Genomic DNA, 25503 nt, shown 5'->3' with positions numbered 1-25503 from the left:
CAACTGCTCATCAGAAGAAATGTTGATGCCACAACTTTCCACTTTATTCTTTTCCGCCTTAACAACGCCCACCTCAAATGTCCGACCAATCATACAATACTTCTCAGAGCCACACAATAAAAGAATCCTGCTCGGCCTACATGTCAAGAACTGTCCCCATTCATGTCCATGAGAGCAAAATGATTTCATTTCGTTTCCATGGCCTCAAAAACAAGAAAAAACTTTGACATACGTCGCTGTCTTCATACTTCCATGCGTTGCCATGGTTGTTAAGTCTGTTCCTCTACTAGTGAGTAGTGCTAAATTCAGAGTTCAATCCTGTGAGCCAACGCTAGTTTCAGACACCGTTTGGCAGCAGTAATGCATCGCTATAAAGTTGTTTCCAACTGCCCAACATGCCCTAAACACCTGCATATCCTTTCTTCAAAAGCTTGCGCAATTTCTACAGTTGCTGTCCTCTTCTTCATTCTGCTTCTGCTTTTTTGTTCCCTTCCTCATTCCCTTCTTTTTCTCGGGTTTGTTTTTTCGCTTGTCACATGTTGGCTATTCTGCTCAGCACAGCCCCCATGATTTCTGGCGGTATTGCTCCATCTTCCACATCAAGTGATGGATCCGTTCTGGATCAACAAACTGTCCGTCTGCAATGTGAGCAGTCGGGTATGAGGAAGAGGTACCAACCTGTTGTATGAATTATTAGCATGCTACTGAGAAAATAAATAAAGTGCAAAAATGGCCATTATGTCTTTTGGTTTCTTTATTACTGTGGGTGAGTCCAATCATCTAACCCACCAAAAAAATAAATAAATAAATAGAAAAATCAACAGTAAGGAGCAGGAGAATATTGCAAGGGATTTTTGCACTACACACATGTTTAGCTGTTACTCATTCCACACAAACACAATCCTTACAGGTTATACCTCATTGTCACTAATTAAGCTTATACCATGGTCTAGTTGAATACTCAATTCTGATTGGCTGGAGGGTGTCCATTAAAAAGTGATAATGGACACCAATGAAAGAAAGTTCCAGTCAAACAGCCTTATTGCTGTAAATTATTGCGCTGACTAAACATTAGTTTGTAACTGTGGCAACAGAAACTCAGATGCTAGGTTGGAGACACGCCAGATCATGTCTGTGACGGTGCATCGCTGTGAAAGCAGCTTGCAGTCTTATTGGGCTCTGTCAGTCCAGGAGAGACGAGAATGGAGCAACATTTTTTCGTCCCGCAACATCCCAACCAGCAGTGGTCAGGGTCCACAAATGTTAAATCTCCTTCCTTCAAACGCTACTATGGACATGCCAGTATTTTCATGAAATGTCACGATCAATGGCAATGTTGCATTTAAATAGTTTGTCGCCTGTCTTTCTGTCTTGATTACCTTACTTACTTGCTTGATACAGAGTGAATGGTGGATAACATTATAAAAACAATTTAGGATAGACTTACTTGCTTGATACAGATTTAATGATCAGAGTGAATGGTGGATAATATTTCTCACAATGAAAAACGATTTAGGAAATTATCTGTGGACTTTGACTAAAACAAAATGTTGCTTCATCCTCTGGACACACACAAGCTGTAAGAGCTGCACCCACCCTCTGAAATGATACTTTGTGTCATGTAACATAACGTTAAGCAATCATCTCTCTTCCCTCCACTGATCAGGTCTAATACAACAGCAGCGGCTGATCGAGCTGCAGGTTCTGTGTGCCGGTTACCTTGGCAACGCGTCACAACAAAATAGTCCACTCAGCCGCTTCGTGTGAATAACTTAGAATTTTAACGCTGAAAAACAACATTAGCGTAATAATAATTGATTTAATATTTATTTCTCTCATAAGTGACCATGGTATAAGCGGGATAATGCCCTTTGCGTCGGTTCACGCCTCCACGTTATCCATGAATTTATGATAATGGCCACCCCGTCGGGCATTATCCTTTTCTTAGCAGTAAGTAAAATGCAATACTAATTGGTTTGAGTAAAGGGGAGAAATAATCCACAAAACACAAATTTACTTACTTTTCGTGCTATGTTTAGTAGTCACATGTAGTAGTCACATATTATCTTCCATCTTGTTCAGCTTTGTTGCTGCTGGGTGGTCAGACTCCTTTCCAATGTTCTTACATATTGTTCCTGAGCTTTGTTGTAAACAGAAAGTAGGTAGACCAGGATATTGTTTTAACACCATGATGTAGGCCTATATAAGTTTGTGATTGTATAGTGTTGAGTTGTTTTAAAAAAATAAATTAAGGATAATTGAGACTAAACAGTCTTATTTATATAATAATACTGACAGTGAAATTCTTTTAATACCTGATTTATATTTTGATTTCTCTGATTGGATTAATTCATTTATATCTATTCATGTCAGCTCAAGCTGAAAAGTTGTTTATACTTTCAGTACTATGTTATTAAAAAAAAAAACAGTACTATAAAATAATAATAATAAAAAAATAGAAAATTACTCTCTCCCCCACAACAGAAAAGCAGCAAGTGAACTTTAAATGTGTCTTAAAGCTGAAGTGTTTTTTTTGTTTGTTTGTTTGTTTGTTTTTTTCTTTTCTTTTTTTGTTTTTTTTTTCCCCCTCATTATTCTTTTTTTGTTTTTTTTTTTGTTTTTTTTGGCACTTTAAATTAAAGGAGCATGTATTTGCACTTTAAGACATTGTGCTCATTACATGCAATTTTGGAGACCAGGCACTATTGTTCCTTAGTTGAAACACTGCTGTTGAAAATGGAAGAAGCACTCACTCATATATTCATTTACATGTTGCTATCATTCAGTGTAACTAGAGTCCCCTCTGGGGATAAGGACTGACATGGAGAAAATTCTAAATAAGTCTTCCATTTCCTATTATTTTTTATCACATGGAAATCCAATTGTTGTTCATTATTCAAACTAAAAGTTATGTTGCTCAGTAGACTTCAGGACATGTCATAATGAATTCAAAAGCTTGCATATCCGTAAAAAAAATTCTGCATCAATCAGCAACTTTTCCTCAGTTCTTGCACTTTTGGCAGAAAGAGGATTTCATCCTGCTGCTATGATTTAGAAATCTCTGTATTTCACCTTGGGTTTAGATGAGGGCTTTGGCAACACTTTCATCAGTGTTGAATTCAGTTGGATCATTGCCCTCTGTTTTGATATCAATAAAGAAAAAAAAAGAACTCTAGGGGGTGGCATTTTGACTGAATGATGTAGCCAAGGGAAATGCTAATTTAGGATTAGTGTCAGACAATAATAAATGAGGCGCTGTGGCTTTCATATCTATCTCTGTGTCTCACCTTGAAATCAGGCTGGGGTTTGGCAACACTTTCATCAGCCAGCCCCAACTGTTAAACTAAACCCAGTCTCAACAGAGCTTTGCTAAAGAGCCACAAGCAGTAATATAGCTGAGTTCAGCCGCCTGGCGTCAGATCCATTCTACAGTTTATCAGCAGTGCTCTTTACTTACTGTGCATGCCTGGGTGTTTAATCAGTGTTTTGCTATGTGGGGTCATTATGTTAATGATAAATACTAATTTGTAGATGCTGATGATATTAATGTTGCTGACTAGTCTTCACTGGCTAATTTAGAGCAGGTGAAACTGTTGTTGTACTGATTGTCAAAACCTTGTGGTGTCGGTTGGCTGTCATCACTTTATACAGTATATTACCACCTTTGAGTCTCAGTGACTCAAGCAGTTTAGTTTCAAGATTCATTTAAAGTTTTTATTGACCATTTGTAAGGCAGACAAAACCCTGTGATACAACCCACTTTCAGGGGTTGTATCACCCACGAGACTGATTTAAAATCCAAGCTTAACTCTTCCAGATTTATTATTGCAGATAGAAAACAGTGTTAAGTAGCTCCTAAGGATAAATACACCTCTTAAGTTATTTTCCTGTATTCCACTCACTCATTCTCTCTACTCCAATGACTTGACACTTACATACGGCACAATTAAAATAAAGACGAAGAAAAGAGTAATTGTTTTGAATAGATCGTTCCATCATTGAGCTTGAAATATTAATGAAGTAAATAATTATCAGAGGCAATGAGCAGTGTCGGAGCAGGCTCCCTCTAATGTAACTTAAAAGGTGGCAAATAAAAAATGCAATCTAATGTGCATTTGTGTATGCAGTTATCTCAGGGGAATAAAAACAATGAAATATAATAATATGCTTGCATTTCAAAATCAGTCAATTTACAAAATGGCACAATAACATAATGTACTATTATTATAACATTTTGTTTATTCTGGTCTGTATGTGCATGTAAATACCTCGGCAACGTTAATAATAAGCAGCTACAACTGGAGTCTGTCAAATTGTGAACATGTATGTAACAACTAGGCCAATATATGGTATCTATCACATTTATTATGACATACACTTGACACAAAAAGAAATAAGACTTTAAAAAGGTCACTGTTTTTTTCTTTTTAGTTTAATTGGCACAACATATATAGAAGGTATCTATACCATAATACATATTAGAGAAATCAATACTTAATCTTGACTGAATGAATGAATCTTTATGAAAATCTTCACGGATTTGTTCATCTCTTCAGCTGGAAACTGAAAAGTATGTCACTGTTCAGGTAGTTATTTAATACAGCAGCTTTCAAAACATGCACAGTATGCTATTGATTATCATTTTAGCTGTAATCATTTTTATTTATTTAAATCAGTAGTTCCCAACCTATGTTCCTTAGCTGTTACTGTCTGTTTAAATAAGTACAGCAGTGATGACCTGTAAGCCTGTAAAGTAAGAAAAACTGAACTTTACCCAATTCAGAATCATTCATCAAACCTTGTGAGAGCAAATGGGCTCTTTGTTACTCTTGCTCTTTGTGACAGGTGTGCATCTTTTTGTAAGTTTATACATACAAAAATGTAAAAACACAACAAATCAAATCAGTGGTGAATATAATACGTTTACTTGCCGGAAGTAACTACTGTTTTACCTCTGGAAGTCACATTACCAGAAAACATTCTAGATCAGAGGTGGCAAACTCAAATACACAGCAGGCCAAAATGAAAAAAATTGAAACAGGTTGAGGGCCGGACTGGTTCAATGTTTATTAAAAACTCCTTTTTAAATGGTCTTATTGCACACATTAAACCTGGAATTAAACAAGCCCATTAAATTTTGCCTATAAAACAAAAATAACCATTATATAAATAAATTTAAAAAAAATCTGTTCAACTCTGTTGTGCTTATTTCTTATGGCTCTATATGCATTTTTTCAGAGTAATTTCAAGGCTAAAATAATTTTCCCATTAAAAAAAAAAAAAAAATCAAATGCCCTGTTAGCAATAAGAAAATCCAAAAAATTAAACTGCATGGGTCAGTTTTCTACAAGGATATCACACACACACACACACACACACACACACACACACACACACACACACACACACACACACACACATACATATATATATATATATATATATATATATATATATATAGATAGATAGATAGATAGATAGAAGTACTTTATTCATCCCAAGTTGGGAAATTTAGGTGTTGCAGCGGTACAGTCATTTAGCAGTTGTGCTTCTAAAGGTAGCAAAATGAAAAAACAGTATAAAAAATTTCAATATCTACAAAAGACTTATACAAGGAGGTATTTAGTTATACACTAAATGAGAACAGCCAGCAAATAATATAGTCCAGTGCAATGATTAGTAGTGTGGTGTGCGAAATTGAGCTTGTCTGTGCAGAATTAACCAGTTACACACAAAATTACCCAATTACATACTTGACAGTTGTTTCCAATGACACAAGATGAGGAGTCTAACTGTGCAAGGTTGATCCAGTCAGTGCAGAAATTCACCAGTTACAACAGTCACTCATATTGTTATCTCTGACAAAATGATGATGAGTTAAACAGTCTTATTGCGTGTGTATGTATGTATATATATATATATATATATATATGTATGTATGTATGTATGCATATGGTTCATTGTGAAAGTTATAGTGTCTAATACAGCTGCCAACCTGTGATGCCATAATATTAAATTAGATGAATAATTTTACTGCCGTTATAAACTTTAAAAACCGTAGCGCTTAAAGGGTTGATAATTCTTCTACCTTTTAGAACCTTTGTTTCCTGTCCAGATGTTTGTAACTGTCGTGGCGCTTTGTTTCAAAGTGTGTTCTTGGATTCATTCATTACAGCCTCACTGTCTCCACACAGAAGACACAGCTTTGTCCTTTACATCTGTAAACATATTCTCAGTTTTCAAACTCCACTTTTCCTTTAGCCATTTTTTGGAGAGAGGGGTCATTGACAAAGGTGAGCAGCTCCATCAGGCTGCTAGAGAACAAGGGAGGTATGCGTTCGCGGGCCCATGATCAACGTGCCAACGCGCTAGCACTGCAATGTGGGACTTGTATTAAAGTAGTGCATGCGCTCTATCAGTGGGCCAGCTCTAATAGTGATTAAATATGATTATGCGGACCAAAAATAATTAATTCAGGGGCCAGATGTGGCCTGTGGGCCTTTAGTTTGACACATACGCTCTAGATTTATATATATATATATATATATATATATATATATGTCTATATTTTTCTTTGTAAGAAAATATTAGTGAATGAGGCCCAACGTTTGGGATCTGAGGAAACTAAATGCTAGAAAAATCAAAGTTTTATCATTCTTGTTTCTTTGGGGATTTTGGCTCCTCAACAGTTCACGGCTCTTGCAGAGATGTTTAGGCTGTTATATGCATATATATATACATATATATATATATATGTATATATATATGTATATGTATATGTATATGTTTATGTATATGTATATATATATATATGTCCTGTCACGTCCATATTTGGACACAAGTTTATTATTTTCTGTGTTTACTAAAACATATTTTAGGGTATTCACATCCAAACTGGTGAAGATTTAACAATTACAGCTCTTTAATATAGAGCTGCCTTTTTTTTTCCTTCAAGGAACCAAAAGTAATTGGACAGTTCACTCTAAAGCTATTTGATTGACTTCATGGGCTATTCCTTCAACAATCAAGCAGGTAAAAGGTCTGGAGTTGATTCCAGGTGAGGCTTCACCACAAGGTGCAAACCATTAATGTGCCTCAAGAACAGAAGTCCAGATTAGACTTAACAAAAATCATCAAAAATCAGCTGACTCAGTTCTAAAACAGCATTCTTTGAGACAGATGAAACTAAGATCAACCTGTACCAAGATTGATGAAGAGAAGGAAGTATAGAGAAGACTGGGAACAGCTCATGACCCTAAGTACAGCATATCATCTGTGAAATATGGTGGAGGCAGTTAGATGGCAAAAACATGCGTGGCTTCCAACAGCTCTGGGTCACTAGTGTTTATTGATGATGTGACAGCAGGTGGAAACAATCAGATAAAATCTGAAGTTATAGGGATTTACCTTCTGCTCAAATGTGTTTGGATGTCATGTCACAGTGCAGATGAACAATGACCAAAAATATACTGCTAAAGTAAACTAGGAGTTTTTTAAGGGAAAGAAGTGGAATTTTCTGCCATGGCTGAGTAAGGCATCAGATCTCAATCTGACAGACAATGAATATCAGAGCAACAACCGAAGACAGGCGCAGTAAAGGTTGAGCAAAGATCAAATCAAGGTAACGTGTCACAAGGGCAAGATGGCGGACCCAAAAAGCAAACCGAGTACTGGAGCTGAGAACAAAAAAGGATTTATTTAAATGAACAATAGTCGTGGTGAGCTGATGAACTGGCAGATGGATGAACGTGGAGTCCAAGGCAGCGATATGCAGATGGGAACTCTGGAGTGGTGGTGGTAGTCTGTCCGAAACTGAATGAGATTGGAAAACCGGATTCTCTGGAAGAACAGTGCATATGTTTAACCTGGAGCATGAGCAAGACAAGATTCTTTGACAATACAAAGGCCAAATACTGCGTGTGGAAGACAAACGCTGTGGCGCCAAATGAAGGGGAAAATGTAGTATAAATACACCGTTGCTGTGATGAGTAGATGACCGGCAGCTGCGCTGTTTGGAAGAATGAACCTGTCAGAAGAAAACAACCACACCCACACACACACATACACACAGGAGAAGAGTTCAGAGACTCATGACGTAACATTGTTATTGTCCAAATATTTCTGGGCCTAACTGTATGTCAGTAATTTTTTTGTTTTTGTAAAAGTAAAACTACATTTCTACACTGTGGAATGTATGCTTCAGTTTTCAGCAACACAAAAAACCTGTTTTTATTTCCAAAGATGCAATCTTCAACACAAATCTACACAAATCCATCCATCCATCCATCCATCCATCCATCCCATCTTAGTACAATGCAGGATCACAGGGTACACAAAATCAGTAATATTTCATAAACAATATAATAACATATTCATTCAGTACATGTACTTAGGTTGTGGCAGGGTAGTTGACATACATTGCACTTTCTCTGTAAGCTACTAAGACCGAAGCCGTTTTCCAAATTTTACAGTAACAGTTGTTTGTGAGATTTATCTTACAGTTTCTAAATTGCACTGCACCATTGTTTAAAAAAAAAAAGACAGTAAAACAAACCAACAATGATATGACTGCGTATGATGTTTTCCTTGCAGTTCGGAGTGAGCGGCCTCACTAGTTTCTTGGAGTTCACGGACAACGGCACTAATCCCAATATCTTCTTTGAAATCCTGGGAACAAATTATGGAGAAGACAGGGGACGAGGAGTCAACAGGGTAAGTAGTTAAATGTGAATATGTGTGGTGTGCTGCTTTGGCTGTAATATGCAGAGCCTTGCCAACATTCGGATTATCCATCAATAACTTTAGCGGAACAAAATAATAATTGTGGTGGCGATGATGATAACTGTGATTATACTTTGTCAGATGACCTGATTTGTTTTTTCTCCATCAAATAATCAGGTTCATGTGACAAATTATATTCACCAGTTCTGAGAATATTATTATTATTGTTGTAAATAACTGTCTGGTTTACAAAAGAAATTAGAAATGAAATAAAAAAAGGTAGATACTGTTTTTTTTTTTTTTCTTTCTTTTTTTTTACATTGCATGATTTCTGGGCCTGATGTTTTTTATGTTTTTTATTTTATTTATCACGCATTTATTAATCCTGATGAATTAGAGTAATTTTCAAGTGGTATTTTTTAATCATACATACATACATAATTAATTTCAACAGGACTTATAAAATACTTTCTTTCTCCAAACAGCTATGACCTCATGGTTAGTTTTCCTTATTGTGTGTTTCTTCATCTGTGTTTGTGTTTTAATGGCTTGTGTTGTTTCTGTAAGATTGTTATGTATTTAGAAACTAATCCTATAAACTCAAACAGGGGTGTAAATTCAGTGTGACGAATATTACTTTTGCATCAGACAGTAATGTGTATGTCTGTTTTGTTTTCTATTAAATGTGAAATATCACCTGGTTAAGGAAATTTTAGACAAAAATCTTTTTACATTCCTTTTGCATTCAAATAAAAAATTCATGACCGATATGTATTACACTGACATACCAGACTCACAAAAGTAACACCCGCTTAAAAATGGATACAGATTGTGTCAGCCCACCATACCAAAGGGATCCGTTTATAGATAACAGTGAGTTGTGATTATGGATAATGTGGTGAGACACCACCATAACACGGCATGCCATCACAGACAAAATTAATTTTTAAAGCACAGTATAATTACATTAAGGAACAATTCCCTAATCAGAGAGCATAATTACTTCTGAGGGAATTAAAAGCACTTGTTTTACAGTATTCCTGGCACAGTCTCCCTGAATACTCTGAACATTTGCTAGCCTGTCATTGGGATTCAATTAAATACAAGTGAGGCTGATATTCCCTTCACAGGGCCTTGGTAAGAACTTTCTTTTGTACCTAAGTTTAGCTTTTACAGCTTGTGGAGTTTTCCTAAATGGTGAATGGCTGACCAGCTAAAGGACTGTATGATCACTACTTAACATGTGAAAGACAAGGGATATTTTGCTGCTGCAAAATAAAGAGATGAGTCATTGAGACAGAGTTGTGATTGGACATTAGTGTGTGTATAAAAAAATAAAAGAGAAGTAAACTTATGGGAAAGCACTCATGCACACTCGCATACAAAAAACAAAAAAAAGGTACAATATCATGTAGTTCATTTGTTTTATTACCAGCAAATCGCAGAAAGGCCAACTCTAAGAATAATATAAGCTCAGATGCATGGCAGTGTAAGATAAATCCTGTAATGTTGGTGAAACATTTTCTTGTAAATTGTAATGCAAGTAAGTTGTAATTCAGCCAGTATTACAACTTGAATTTTACTTGTATTACATGTAAGCATAGGTTGAATTTGAAAGACATCAGTGTGCTTTTAAGAAACAAAATTCTTTGTCAGTCAAGGTCATTATTTTTTTATTTATGCATATTGCTTGACTGAACATATTTCAGTTAAGAATAATTTGTGTGCTGTATTACAGAAGTTATCACTGTGTAGTAAATCTTTCCTCTATTAAAGAATCTAGACATAACATCATAATTAAGAAACATTCTAATATTGTTCATCATTAGGAATAATAAAGTTGACCATGCTGTGACCATTTTGTTCAAAACATCAGATATTAGCAAGAACCATCGTAGGACTGGTGTAAAATGTACTAACAGATAAATTGAATGTAGTGTCACTTGAACAGATCTTACAACACACTGGTCACATAATAACATAATGGTGAAATGCTGAAATAAAACAACAATACAAATTAGATAAACACTTGTAAGAATCAGCTGACAAGCACAACTGTAACACTTATGTTTAAGAAAATCATCAATGATCTTATCATTTTTAAAGTACTAGTCTCAAGTGCTCTTTGTTGCTAGGTTACCATCTTCATGTTGGCATTATTGGAAGTACTTACATTGTAAGCCCTGCTCTCTTTTTGACTTTGATTGATCATTGAAGGAGAAATCATGTTGGCATTATCTGCTATGTTCCAAAATGTTGAGGAAAATGAATAAATTTAACTATTGTGCAGAAGATTTTGACCACTCTTATACAGCTACCTATAAAAAATGTCTCACTAAATCTGTAACAGTTTCAATTTTCAGATTCATGGCATTTTATACATATTGGACATTGGTCATGGAAGTGATCATGAAAAAAATGCACATATATATATATATACATATATACACTACCGTTCAAATGTTTGGGGTCACTTCCCTATTGAATCCCATGGCAAAGTGACCCCAAACTTTTGAACGGTAGTGTATATATTTATATATATATATATATATATATATATATATATACACATTCATTGAATGAATGAATGAATGTTGTCAGTGTTGCAGCATTAACTTTTCTTTGTAAACATTCCACACATTAATCTGTTAGGAAGCTTTTCGCTTTAACAGCCCATATGAAACACTTTGTTAACTTAAAGCCAGAAATAATATGTGTTGAGGTCTCACCTGTGTACATGATATTAAATGAACAAAGAAAAGAAAGAAAAAGAACGAAAAAAGAAAAAAGAATGAACAGTTTAAATCTGGTGAATTTTCTGCTCTGTTATACATTACAAGTCTTCTGTCTGTCTCTGTCTACTTCCTAACCACATACTTTATATTTCTTACCATAACATTCATTCATTCATTCTAGTTTTTTTTTTTTTTTTTTGTCAAGCACCAGACAGTATAAGCTTTTGAATTTCCAGCCTACTCAGCTAATAATGACATTAATGCTGTATTCTGTTGAGAATGAGCTTTGTCTTTTGTTGTCTCTCATTGTTTGGTCTCTTCTTGAAGCCCTCTTGTCCCTGTTGAGAGTCTCACACATACTAGCCTTTTTTCTTTATTTTTTTTTCTTTTCTTTTTATTTTTTTTTGTGTGAATTTACATGTTTTTTTTAATGTTGTCTTAATTAAACTTTTTTTACCTCTTTTTTTTTTTTGTCCTGGCCGTCTTTTTATGTATCCTCCATTTCATGCTTTTTCAATGCCCAATCCTTTATCATGACATTTATCCACATCATACTTCACACATATGGATACAGCTGTCTAGTATAATGATAACACCCAATACCTGAGATCAGTCATAATTATTACCTCTACACAGTGTTAGAATTGGCTTTCTGCTCCATTAGCTTCTATGGCTATACACAGGAGCCCATATTGCTCTTTCTATACATTTATGGGCATGCCAGGCTCCACTGATCTCTTACATTGAGGCAACGAGTCTGTCAAGTGTAATAGCTTTGTAAGCTATCCGCAACATCTTTAAATGACTTCAGAGAGTGAAAGAAACAGCACCACGACACTTTAAACAAGTACCATAAAAAGGGTTGTGAATAAATGAGGAGATAAGAAGTGGGTACATAGGAAGAGGAAGATACATGCAACAACCAGAAGAGCAAGAGAGATGGCTAGAAAGGAGATAAAGCAAGCAGAAATGTTAATAGAAAGTCAAACTCATTATGCACTTAAACTTACTTACTTACACATGCTCATGCCTCTCTTTGTCTCATCTGTATATGTTCTCCATCACTTGGAGGAGAGGCAGAAACATGCTCTCTCTTTACAAGGATCAGTGGCCACCAAACTGCAATATCCTGAGATTGAGGTCACCTTCAATTACCATCTCTAGTCTCATCTGACACATGTGGTAAATTATGCTAACTGACTTCAGAGGCTTAGGACTCTGGACGCCTCCTCAGTCTTGTTAACAGCATAAAAGAAATTTGTCCTTCCAGTATGTTTTCTAAATTGTAGGAAACTTTTTTTTTTTTTTTTTATGAAACACAACCGAAACATGTGTTAACTTTTGTATTTTGGGGCAAAAAAATTCTTGCTTTTCTAGTTTGTCACCTAACGGGAGTAGTAGTAGTGATTTATTGTGAGCACCTGAGCCATATTATGGAGAAGCTTATATCTAACTTAGCTGAAATGTACTAACCATACACCACATGTTATGTGTCATAACTTTTTTTTTTTTATTTTGTTTGAAGCAGTCTAACTTCTCAATGTAAGCTCTTAACCCAAACATTTCTTAAATATGTGCAGTGGCTCTTCTTGGAGCCCAAAATAATGTTTACTTTGTTACACCTTGACACAACAAAAAGCCAACAGCTATGTGAGACTGTACTTGTCACCTTGTTTTACTACCTAATCTATCTCACGGTCACTATCTTAGCATGAAGATGAATGTGACAGTGTGCTAGCAAATGATAATCATCATTGAACAGGAAACATTAAGTTATGACAGTTTTACCAGACGGAGAACAGGATGTCTCTACCAAATGTCATTGCCTCATTCAAGACCTGTCAAGTCATTTTAATCCAAACTATAAATGTCAATAGAAAAATAATATTACCAATGGTCTTAAGGATACATTTTTTAATAAGACAAAGAATGGCACAAATGCAAGATTTTTAACAAAGAAACCCCAATTTCTGGTCTTGTAGATGTTGAGAATCATTTATTTTTTGTCTTTTGGGAAAGGCTTTAACCTGCTGGCAACCTAATGTGAACCTGGTGAAACCGCAGATACCCAAATCCAGCTGTAGTTGTAAATAAAGACCAGTGAAACTCCAAATTTAGGGATTTAGAAGGGGGAATGGAAATTGCACAGAGCAAATGCACTACTTTAAACTGAGAAACCTTAGTTCATGATTCTATGAATATTGTTTTTAGTAAATAGTTCATTTTATGAGGGATAAAAACGGGGAAAGGAAAAAGAAAAAGAATGAATTCTATATAAAAGACAAATGGAGAAAGGGGTCGCTGACCATGGTGCTGAAAGATAATGCGCTGAATTGTTTGTTTCCCATCATGGAATTTAGTGTTATGTTTAGATTTTTTTAGGCCAGTGATTTGGAGAGTTATTAAGTTTTGCCTAAATCTGAAAGCTAAGTCAAAGATTTTTAATAAAATTACATAATGATAACAAATACTTACAATATGATTCTTAACATATCCAGATTTTTTTTCCACAGATAATGCACAACAGCATAAAACACACCATGCATAATAAACTAAATAAACTAAAGGTCTGAGGCTTTGTTGTTTTACAGCCGGTACACACATCATTAACCCCTTAAAAATCCACGAATATCAAATATTACCGAATTTTATTGTCACCATTTAACAAACATGTCTTTAATGTACTTGGCTTTGTAACGTTTCTACTAAAGTGTGATTAAATATTAAAAAAAATCCTTTTTTTTTTTTTAACAAGACTGAAACGTACTCTTCTGAGCTCTGTTGCTGATTTGCCACTGTCTTGTGTGCAATGAATTCTGGGAGAAAAGAGGCTGCGAAGATGCATCACCAGCAGCCTTCGTTTGAAGGTTCATGCACCGCGATGACATATGTGGCCGACGAATCCTTCGAAGTGTGCAGACCCTGAATTGGGACACACCTATACAGTGTGACATACAATAAGCAGGGGAATAACAACATAAGAGAAGCAGTACCAGGTGAGGTAAACTGGAAAAAACTGGTTGTGGAGAGATGGACTTCATACAAGAACAATGAGACACTAATTTAGAGAGGGAGCAAAGTATGACAAATATTATAAGAGGTAGATTGAAACCAAATCTGTGTGGAAACATGTAAAGAGCGTAGTGGGGAAAGATTGTGATAGAGAAATAAACATCTCCATGGGGGAAAAAAATTTCCAGCTATTTTCCATCCTATTAGGTAGATTAGCATGAATCTTTATTCAGCATGTCTCCCCCACCTCAAGGCAAGGTGGAAGATTGCAGAAAGGATGAAGGAGGCAGGGAATAGCGAAAGGAGAGAAATCAGGAAAAGACAGAAAGGGAAAATAAAATAAAATAGACGGGAAGAGTGAATAGTAAGTAAAAAACAAAAACAACAGCATTGACTTAGCGTGCTTAACAGATTTCTTCTCCTACACTTCCCTGCTTCCCATTTAACCCGTTAAGGCCCAACCCATGAAAAAATGGTTAGAAAAGTCCATATTTGGCCCTGTAACAAAATGTAACAAAAAAAATGAACATTTTTTGGGGGGATATCTACCATTTATTACCATGTGATATATTAAAAATATTATAATATGGTTTTCTGCTTCTGGGTATCTATAAATGGGATAGAAGACAAGTATCAGATTGTGTTCAACAGGATTTTGAGCAAATTCTATACCATAAATGGAAGCAAAATGTCTCAGAAACTGTATGTGACAAATATGTAACGTTGGGCTCTTATGGGTTAATTCACTAGCTGGGGGTGGGGGGGTGTCTTGTGTATTTTTGTGCATTTTCTTGTGACACCATGCTGTGGAGACTAAAAAGAACAAGATATTGGAGAATTATGATCATATACTGATGATATTTCCCTCTGAATCTATAAATTAAAATATTCCGAAGTGACTCTGATGAAGAAAAAAATATTCAGTCAATTATGTTTATTTCTTAAAAGTATCAGAATAGAAAGGGCAATTTGTTTAACGGTGTGTAATCATGTCTTTTTGAAAAACATCAGACATTTTATAAACAGATTCCTTGACCTGAAGGAGAACATCAATATGAACTTTTATTAATTTTATTCAATGTTGGATTTAAATATCTAAGATATAAACCTTTCCATTTTGCACAAACAACAGATGAAAAGCTTGTCCTGCTCTGTCAAAAATGCATAAATAAATTATGCAATAACACAGAGAACAAGAGGTTGTGTTTAACAATGACCTAGTTCAATTCTGGGTAGCTAAGTACAACAAAACATGGACCATCTGATTACTCTTTTACTCACACAAATTATTAGCTTTGCAGGCTGTATAATTCTGAAAAAAATCCCTTATATACTAGCAGAAAAGTATGATTTGTCTTTGCACTCATAGAAGGACAGTACTTCCCCCTGCTTTATACTTGTGGTACTTTATACCACAATCTTGCTACTTAACTGAAAGAGGTGGTTATCATGAATACTTCCTAAAAATTTAGGAGTTTTGCTTTCATCTCTTACCCTGTCCTTTTTCCAAGTTTGGCTTAAGCAGAGGCACCATGTAGATAATATTTTTAAGCTTTGTGATAACAGGTTTTACTCTAGTGGAATCATGAATGCAGGAGCATTTGCAGACTTCCTGCAGTAGACTGATTTATGTCAAGGATTTATTTTAGCTGGGAGGTCGTGTCAGTGGTGAGCGAACACACATGCCCCAACCAGCAAGTTATATTCAGGGTGACCAGAGCAAAATGGACACTGGATGCTGATTGAAGCTGACGAACTGCCTCTGGTGTCCTTGGATCAACTGGAGTGTGGCAGTGCATGTATGTGTTGTGTGTGAGAAAAATTATTTCTAAAACTGTGGGTGGTGAAGAGAAATGCTCTTATTACTTTCTGAATATATATATATATATATATATATATATATATACATGTAAAGAAGTAGTGATTCTTTTAGAGATTACCTGCTTGTTACATATAGCCCATTGGGAAATTCATTGTGGTGCCAAACAAAAACATTGGTTGTGCAAACAATTTGGGTAACACCAAACACCAGCCCGGCAACCACTTGTCTTGCCTGCCTGCTTGTTCAGACAAGTCAGGAGAAGTTTTATTCCCCAGGTGCTCTACTGTCAATTCTGCCTCATGTCTTAGCCAAGACAGATTGAGTGCAGTGACATAAGGAAACTGAGCATTAACACATTGATTTTCTTTTCAGAAAATGTTGCTCCTGTAGTAGGTGGCTGCACATACCTTTAAAATTTTGGAAATGATCTCTTGAAAGAGCCCCCAGAATCATATGAGTGGAAACAAAGAAAGCATAAAAGATTACCTGTGCTGTTGTGTGTTCTCTCTAAGAAAATTCTATTTTGTATTGTTCATGTATTGCAAGCCCAAATGTTTGTATAAATCTTAAAAAAAAAAACCTACAGTAGAGAGCAATCGGAATTACAAATCTCTGATGCCAGAGTTTCTTAAAACAGCTGATTGTTGGAACAGAAAAATATTCGCAGATATCTAAATAGTGAGCCAAGTAATTACATTAATATTGTTATAAATCTTTTGATTCATGTTTCCAATTAATTCTCATGCATTTTTGTCAAAGCAACCCACTTGGACTTTGAAGATGTGCAAGGAAGAATTTCACTTAAAAATATCCCGATAATCTTCAATGGCAAGTTATTCATGCAGCATTGCTTTTTTTTTTTTTTTTCTTTTAATAGTAGAGAGAGAAAGCCGAAAAGTCAGAAAGATGTGCCTGGGTGGTTGGAATGATAAAAGTTCAGTGGGGTAAAAAGAAAATGTCATAGGGCTGGTGATCTGAGTTTTGTGCAAATTATTAGGAGAATATGAAAATACATACAGTAATTAAGGAGTAAAAAACCTAGTTAGGGTCCATTTTAGTGCTAAAGATTTGTTTGTTTTTGTTTTGTTTAATTAAGGGAAGTACAGATTAATCTACATACAATGACAGCGATAGGATAGTGATACGAGGAAGAGGGATAGGGAAATGATTTCAGTTGTTACTCCATGAGTTATCATTACTATTTTGGCAATGAATGGATTGATGGATGAAAAGACTGACAGGACCAGGAATATGAAGGGGCGATAAGAGGGAGGGCTAATTGTCTGTGACCTAACTGTAAACATAGTATTACAAAGGTGGCAGCAAAGAATGACTGAAGGATAAGTGGCAAAGAAATGGAAGAGGGAGACGGGTGGAATCTGACACCAAGGTTGTGTCCTTATAATAAACGTGTTATGGTTTTGTGAACAGCGGTAAGTTGCCCGGAGATAGAAGAGGAGGCGGAACTCAGCCAAAACTGTGAGGCAGGACAGAAGCTCTGGAGGGATGGATAGATTGATCAAGGATTACAAAACAAGAAAAGGATTATGTGACATGGATCATGAAAAGAATTGTGATTACATGACTACATAGAGACTAATGCTTTAAGTCACAGAAGCAGACTGAAACACCCATGCTCTAATTAAAACCAAAAAAAGTTGATCAGCGAGATTCTGGCTAGCAGCCCGAAGCTTAGTTTACAACAGTTTAAACTGCACTCTGGATGAAGAAGAAAGAAATGGGCAGACATATATGTAGATCTATATGTTATAAAGTATACAGTGTACAGTATACAGTATACAGATAAGGGATCGACCGATGCTGATGCCGAGACTGATTTTTTGATGAGTTAGAAGTTCTAATGGCCTAATTATCTACCAAGAATCCCTTAAAAAAATTCCAGGATCCAGATAGTAATCCGGATCACCCCCAAAACACATACAGAATAATGCAGCCAAAAGCATAAAAAAAGAAACATCAGAAAAAGAAGAATGAATGCAGAAGAAGCTTTGTCTATGCTCCAACAAGTGAATGAGGAGTCTCAGATGGGAGAAAATTGATCAACTTCTCTTACTACAATAGGACCAAGTTAGGAGTAGACATCCTCAACACAATGCTGAGGCAGTATTTTTCTGGAGCTGCAACTAAAAGGTGACCTGTTGTGGTGTTTTATAACGTTTTGGACGTCGCTGTACTGAATGCATGGGTCCTTTACCAGAGCTGCATCGATGCCAGAATGACCCGGCGTGCGTTCATTATTGAGCTGTTGACGTGTGATACAATAAATCAATAACATTTAATTCAACATTAAATGATGCCTTTTTTCTAATTGTTCCCCCCTAAATAATTAATAAAAATATATGCACATAATATATATATATATATATATATATATATATATATATATATATATATATAGTTATATGTTAGCTGACTCTAGCTACAGTGACGTTTGAATTTTGCTTGTTCATCTGTGTGTGTTCCCATGAAAAATCTCACAGAAAGCAGTTATGACTTGCTGTCATGTAAATCAGTTCAAACAAGATGACACTGTTTAGTTTTTATCAAAACATCGGCCAGATATATCAGCTTGCCGGTGTATCGGTCAATCCTTAGTATAGATGTGTAAAAATGCGGTGTTAAAGGAGCTTCTCTATATACACTGAAAGACTAGGTTGTTTATGCCTAGTCAATAAAAGACTGAAACGTGACTAAAATTGCATATGTAGTTATATAATTATCTAAATTAAAACTCACCTTTAAAATTAAAGAAAAAAAGTGAGAAAGGAAACTTGTGGTCTACTTGGCATGTGTGGTAATGACTTAAAACCTGAAGTCCTTTACTATCATAGGATATTTGCAAATATCCTGAGAATGTCTGCATTTTCTTGCTGTTAAATCTGTGCTGGCTCATTCACAAACATTTCATGAGGCTTACCATTAAAAAACAAACCAAAAAAAAACCCCCAAAAAAACAACATGTCATTCTCACTGCAGTAAATGAGCATTATTGTACTTCTTCCATTCTTGTGTATAACCCTGCCTCTAGAGCTCAGTCATGGCCTCTTCACTCATCCACTAAATAATCAGTAAATATTGGCCCAAAGCTATTAAAAATACCAGCCAATTATTCCCCTCATAATTACGAAGACCTCATTTTCAGCATGAAGTTGTTTTTTTTTTTTTTCTTCATCACAAACTACTTACTATAATGAGATTTCCCCAGGCACCAGTTAACTCCCAAAGACCACTTTACTACTAAAATCTTAGGGAAACAGTATTTTCTTTTACCTACCTGTAATGCATTGTTCATGATATCAGACAGATGCAACTTTACTTGACTGCCATTTCTCTAATAACATTAGAGCAGAACCCTGCTGTTACACAAAGGAAAATAAAAGCAGTAATGTATATGCTACCTCCAACCACAGGTAGCAGTCCTCATCAGATGCCATGCAGCCCCTTTTCCGTTTAAGAAGGAAAGAAATCAAACAGAGCTGGAAATGGGGTATCTACTAATCTAAATGTCTCATTGGTCCAGTCTGCTTTATCTTGGAGCACCACCTTACACCTGTGGGTGCTGTGAAATACTCAGATATCTGAAGGTAAAATCTCTGGATAATAAAAAGAGAATTAAAATTAAATATAGGGTTAATAACTAAATGACATCATGTGCTTGCGAGATTTGCCAAGAGAGGGAACCACATCTAATTTAAGATTAAATTTCCCAGGCTATGTTAACAGTTCAGCATGTGGGCTGCAAAACAAAAACAAAAAAAAACTAAAAATTTATTATTGTTTGTCTGAACCATGTGAACGTTGTTGATGTTGCTAGGCCCAGCTTCTGAAAGCCTCTCTGAAACACATGTCAAGTCAACATATTTCCTTACTCTGCTTGCTTGTTCTGTTTGTGTATTTATCTGAGGTTTTAAATGACTTTTTCATCGTGTTGAATACAAAGGTTGTTAACATGGGTATTTTAGTTAGCGAAGCTTTGAGCACTTTTTGTGTGTTTTTCTATTTTGGGGGTGTTCATTGTTTTATTTTATGCTGAAGTCATTTAAGAATTTGCATAAAGGTATGTATGAATGTCATGTCACTGCAAAACAAATTGACCCATGAGTATAAATAAAGGAACTTGAAGTTCACAACATGATTGAATAGACAAATAATTATGGTAATAGCAAATAATCATATTATTGTTTATTTAATTATATTACATTTTATTAATCCAAGCTCGGGATTCTTTCTCTGCATTTAATCTATCTTAGTTACGCTAGGACAGTGGGCTGCCACTGCAACTCCAGGAGCAGTTGGGGCTTAAGGGCCTTGCTCAATGGCCCACAGTGCACCTCAGTTGCCAGCCAGGTCCTCCAGACCCAAGGCCATCTTTGTAACCACTAGGCTACCACTCCCTCATAAAGAGAGACTTTTCTCCAAAACAAACATGACAGTATGGCTCAGATTTGTGACTTTTTATCTGAGTAAATCACAAGACTTATGTAACAATGTGCTTTGGGACCAAAATATTTTGTCCATGGTGCACATTTCCATGTTTGTTGAAAGCAAAACAGTATACCTGCAAAACACACCTTAAACCAGCTGTCAGGTATTGTAGTAGTGTGGGAGAGTTTGTTTTGCTGGACATGTTATAGTTCCTGAGCAGCTTAAAGTCAATAGTCTATTTCACACATGCACTGAAGTCTGTCTGCAGAGTTTTTTCACCCAGGTTAATCAGTAAAATCTCTGGAATTTGGTGATACAACATATGACCATGTCAGAAAATAGAGAGCATTCATGGCTGCTGTGTTAATAATTGTATGTATTTGCTAGTGACAGTTTGTCCTTCCTGCTGATGCACAGCGTTGGAGCAGGGGGTGGGGGATGTCAGAGCAGAGAAAGTTCTCTGTGAGAAACTGCCTGTTTAGCAGTGAATGTTTTCTTTTTTTTTTTCTGCAAGCACCACACAGCACTTCTAGTTACAACAGAGTCCCATATCTTTTACCACTGCTGGGTAAACTGAAGGGCATTAAACCCGAAGCTAGTTTCAGCCCATGAGTTATCACCTCACCTCAGCCTCTTGAGCTCAGTTTTGAGGCAGAAGCAGCTGTTTAACAGCTGAGTCTTCACCGATAGAGGAAGTAATAGACCAGAGCAGCACAATTACTAAACCATCATGGAAATGTTGCAGTTCAGGAGCAAAAAAAAAAAAAAAAAAAAAAAAAAAACAATGCAAAGACCAGGAAAAATAACTGGTTTTGCATTGGCTGAACATTCCTGTGAGTGCAGTGTTTAGTTTACCTGGCATAGCAGCTGCCCCTTAAACACTGGGTAGCCAGCCCAGGTTTGATCCCAACATCTCCTTGACCCACTTTCCTATCTACCTACTGTACAATTCAGGACACTTGAGCATACAGGATGTTAAAAATAAAACACACAAAAAACAAAAACTACTTGGTTAGGTTTGCACACATCATACCAATATTATCTCACACATGTTTTACAATTTCCATTTAGAGATAACATATTTTTCATAGTGACATCACAACAAAGAAAAAAGTTAATTTTTTAATCATTCTTTTTGTTTGATTTTTACAAATCCACCCATATATCCACCTGTATGTTCAATTCTGAAGAAAAAAATCAGGACTATAATTTCTCTTCATTGTGGATGACTATATTTATCTGCAACCTCTGGTTTTATCCACTAGTGCACAGACTCATCCAGTCATGCCACAGCCTATATCAGTCTGTCACAGCACTGAATACCAAACAATCATATCATGGATTATCTATGAGTGAATCACACATATGCCTACAGTAGATTTTCTCATGGTCTTAATAAGCATAGGCATGGAGGATTTATGGTTTTCAAATTCCAGTGTTTGTGTTTATGTGTTTGTGTGTGTGTTTATGGCTACACATACTAAAGTGATTACAGTAGATTTAAATTGGTTTGATATGCCATCCATCTTTCCCTCCCTCTCCTCCCACCTCTTGTCAAGCCTTCTTCTTTCATTTCATATCCTTTCCCCTCCTCATCTCTCATCTAGTTTTTATTGTCTCAATCTCTTGTTCTTTTCTTTAACTTAAAGGGTGACAAAGTTCTCTAAACAACTTATCCATATATTATGAAATGCATGGCCTGAAACGTAATGGAAAATAACAACAGACTAAAGAATGGAGAGGACATTCATATTAGTAGAAATGCAGTAAAAAAGGATGATTTATCAGGGGGAATAAATGAAAAAGATTAGTTGCACTTGATTGATATATTGTTAATCCTTGGCAATGATCAAGCACTGCCTAATCACACCAAAGTCTTTTTCTTGACCCTTTATTGTAATAAAAGGTAAAGGATGTAATGCTGCCCATGCTCCTCTGACTGACAGATCATAGATCTCAAAGACTTTCATGGGGCAAACTTCAGCAGAAGGAACTGCTTAGATGTTAAATATCAAATATACACTGCAGATAGCATATTTTCACCATATTATAACCATATTGTCACAGATGTGGACTAAGTTACCAACTTTGTTAAATTGTGCAACTTACATTCTCATAAAGAGTAGATCCTATTTGTCTAGGATTACACCAAGATACAGCAGTAAAACATGAGAATGCCGACGGGTGAGCGAGAGACCGGCAGCCACAGCAGTGTATCAAGGTATCTGTCAATCTCAGCTGCCAAGCCCGCAGTTAGCACACAGCTAACTCATCACAGTGGGCTGTTTTTAATGACCCAGTATTAGGGATGGGGTCGGCTTTGCTTGTCCCTTATGCACAGTTCCATTGCATCACATAATGGTAATTTTATACTTGACCTAAAAGTCCTGAAAAGAAAATGTATCAGTTTAACAAACCAAAGCCACTATTCAGAAAAACTGTTCACTGTTAGCATTGTACAGTGACTTTTTTGCCAAAAATGTATAAAATGTACACTAGTGAATTTGCTTATCTCTGACTTTCACACAAGCCTACAAGCCTACATCTGTAATGCTTTAATACCTAAAGTGTACAGCAAGAACACAAATTAAAAGGTCAAAACTCAGAGGACTCTAAATAGCCTTGAACTACAGTACCATCTTCAGGGCAATTGTAAGTGGGGAAAACAAACTACAACAAGGTGAATGATAAATAAATAAAAAAAATAGTCTGTCTGAAGGTTGAACCTGGGCCTCTCAGACAAATGTCCCAGTCTTTTATCTACTGTCACCCCTTCTACCTTCATATGTGAAAGTTGTTGCTTGTTCATATGGCAAACATTCCCTTTTGGCATCAGATAACTCCACAACTAGTTTGTTGAAGCACCACTGCCAAAGGGGTCCTTTAGTATATTTCACAGATTCTAGCAGTTATGATTAAGGGGCAGGATGATAACAGACTGAAACCACACACATCGCATTGATGTTGATCTTACACAGCCTGTGTTGGCATATGTTAATTGTAACAGCAAAGAACAAAGCACAGTGATAGCAATGATAATGATGGCTCTATGAAAATGATGTCGGCCAAATTGTAACTGAATTGCTTTTTTTCTCTCTAGTTTGTCATGATTGTAACCATTTGTTGCATCACCTAAAAGATGTTTACTTACAAACTAAATCTCTTGTTCCCTTTTTTTATGCTGCATGTGCTCATTTTGCTATTTTATTTTTCTTTGTCACCTAAACTCTCATACATACTTGCTTGGTCCTATATCTTTACATCTCTACATTGGTTTATCAGTTTTATTCTTGTCTTTTCACTACCCATCCCATAGCTACTGTTTTTCAACTTCTCAAAAATGTCCTCCTCCTCTGTCCTTTACCCTCCCTCACTTTCTCTCTGCCAGCAAGGCCTGCAGGCTTTCAGCAGTATTACAGTGTGTAAACCTCGGATTACAGCAGCCAGCACTGCATGCCTCTGCGGATCACAAATGCAAAGTGTGTGAATATACACCCACTCACACACCATTTACACCCACACTTACAAGATATTTACATAGTGGTGGGTACACATGAACATTACAACACACTTACATAAACATTTTGAGAAATACAAGTTCACATTCAGAACACACACAAGCCTGCTGTGCACATACACTGTTCTGCAACATCAAAAGTCTTTTAACTTCCACATTACTCAATATGGTATTATCACAGATAACTCACAGAAGATTAGATCCTCTCCCTGTGTACCTAACGTCTTTCCTGCTTAATGCTGCTGTTTACCTCATTTACCCCCCAACTCCATGATCTTTGTTGCTGCCTGACTTCCTCCAGTTAAAACCTGTGCAAAATTATAAATAAGTCCTTTGAGTTTGTTACATTTAAAAAAGAATGTACATATATATATATATATATATATATATATATATATATATATATGGAATAAGTTTTTAAATAGTCAGCAGTTAAGCAGCATTCTCTGCTCTGAGACACTTGGACATCTCCACTAAACGTGCTGATTGACAGTTCTCACACCAGCCCAAAGCAACTTGGCAAAAAGATATTTTTTTTAAACCCTGCTGAACAGCTTAGATATAAAATTACAAATCCCCCTTTATATGCAAAATATGTTATTTACTTGACATATCTGTACAGCATAAAGTAATTTATAAATGGCTGTAGGCTAGGTGGATGCTAATACACTCTAGTGTGAATATTTGTAATCCTTAATTGTCCATAGTTTTCCATTTTTATCATGTTTTTCTTTGCTCTACTCTAGTTCTCTATTTGGGATATGACAGCTGAAAGTATATGTATGTTTTCTAAGCTGAAAACCTGTAGGTACAGAATAACTAGGTGAGAACAAAGAGAGGAGCATTATGTGAGCTGAATCTAATTCTTATTCTGTTTCATGTGAAAAGGTTAAGCTCCATATGATTTAAGTTCAGTTTATTAATCTTTGAACTGTTCTTTTGTATTAGCAAGCTGTTGCAAGTGGCTTCAACTTGGCCTTTCCTCAACTGAACCGAATCTCAGCCTTACTCCTGAGAGCATATATTTACTTAAAATATACTCAATAGAAATTACTTAATTTAATTTCCCTGAACATTTATTAAAGTATTTCCCTGTTCCTGTCTCCACATCTCTGCCATCTCTTTTTGTCTGAATCTTTTGTCTTTTCTTGCTGGAGAAACAACAGGTTGGAAGAGAGGTCAAAGGATTTGTTGCTGAAACAAAAGAAACAGTTGTTGGACATGTCCGGTTCAAGGAGGAGCTCTAAATT

The 25503-nt window shown here is 35.9% G+C and overlaps 1 protein-coding gene across 6 annotated transcripts in view; it reads left to right on the top strand.

Annotated features, from left to right (window-relative positions):
• grid2 (glutamate receptor, ionotropic, delta 2) overlaps positions 1 to 25503 on the top strand; it is a 539244-nt gene that overhangs the window by 387089 nt on the left and 126652 nt on the right. For all 6 annotated transcript variants that reach the window (XR_006011998.1, XR_006011997.1, XM_041998788.1 and 3 more), the window contains one exon: positions 8593 to 8712. Coding sequence is in view for 4 of the 6 variants with exons in the window: in XM_041998788.1 (XP_041854722.1) it covers positions 8593 to 8712 (120 nt within the window). In the remaining 2 variants the exon portion in view is untranslated. The remainder of the gene's footprint in view (positions 1 to 8592; positions 8713 to 25503) is intronic.

This window comes from Melanotaenia boesemani, chromosome 11, assembly GCF_017639745.1.
Source record: "Melanotaenia boesemani isolate fMelBoe1 chromosome 11, fMelBoe1.pri, whole genome shotgun sequence".
In the NCBI taxonomy this organism is placed as follows: Eukaryota; Metazoa; Chordata; class Actinopteri; order Atheriniformes; family Melanotaeniidae; genus Melanotaenia; species Melanotaenia boesemani.
This window is presented reverse-complemented; position numbering and strand designations above follow the sequence as displayed.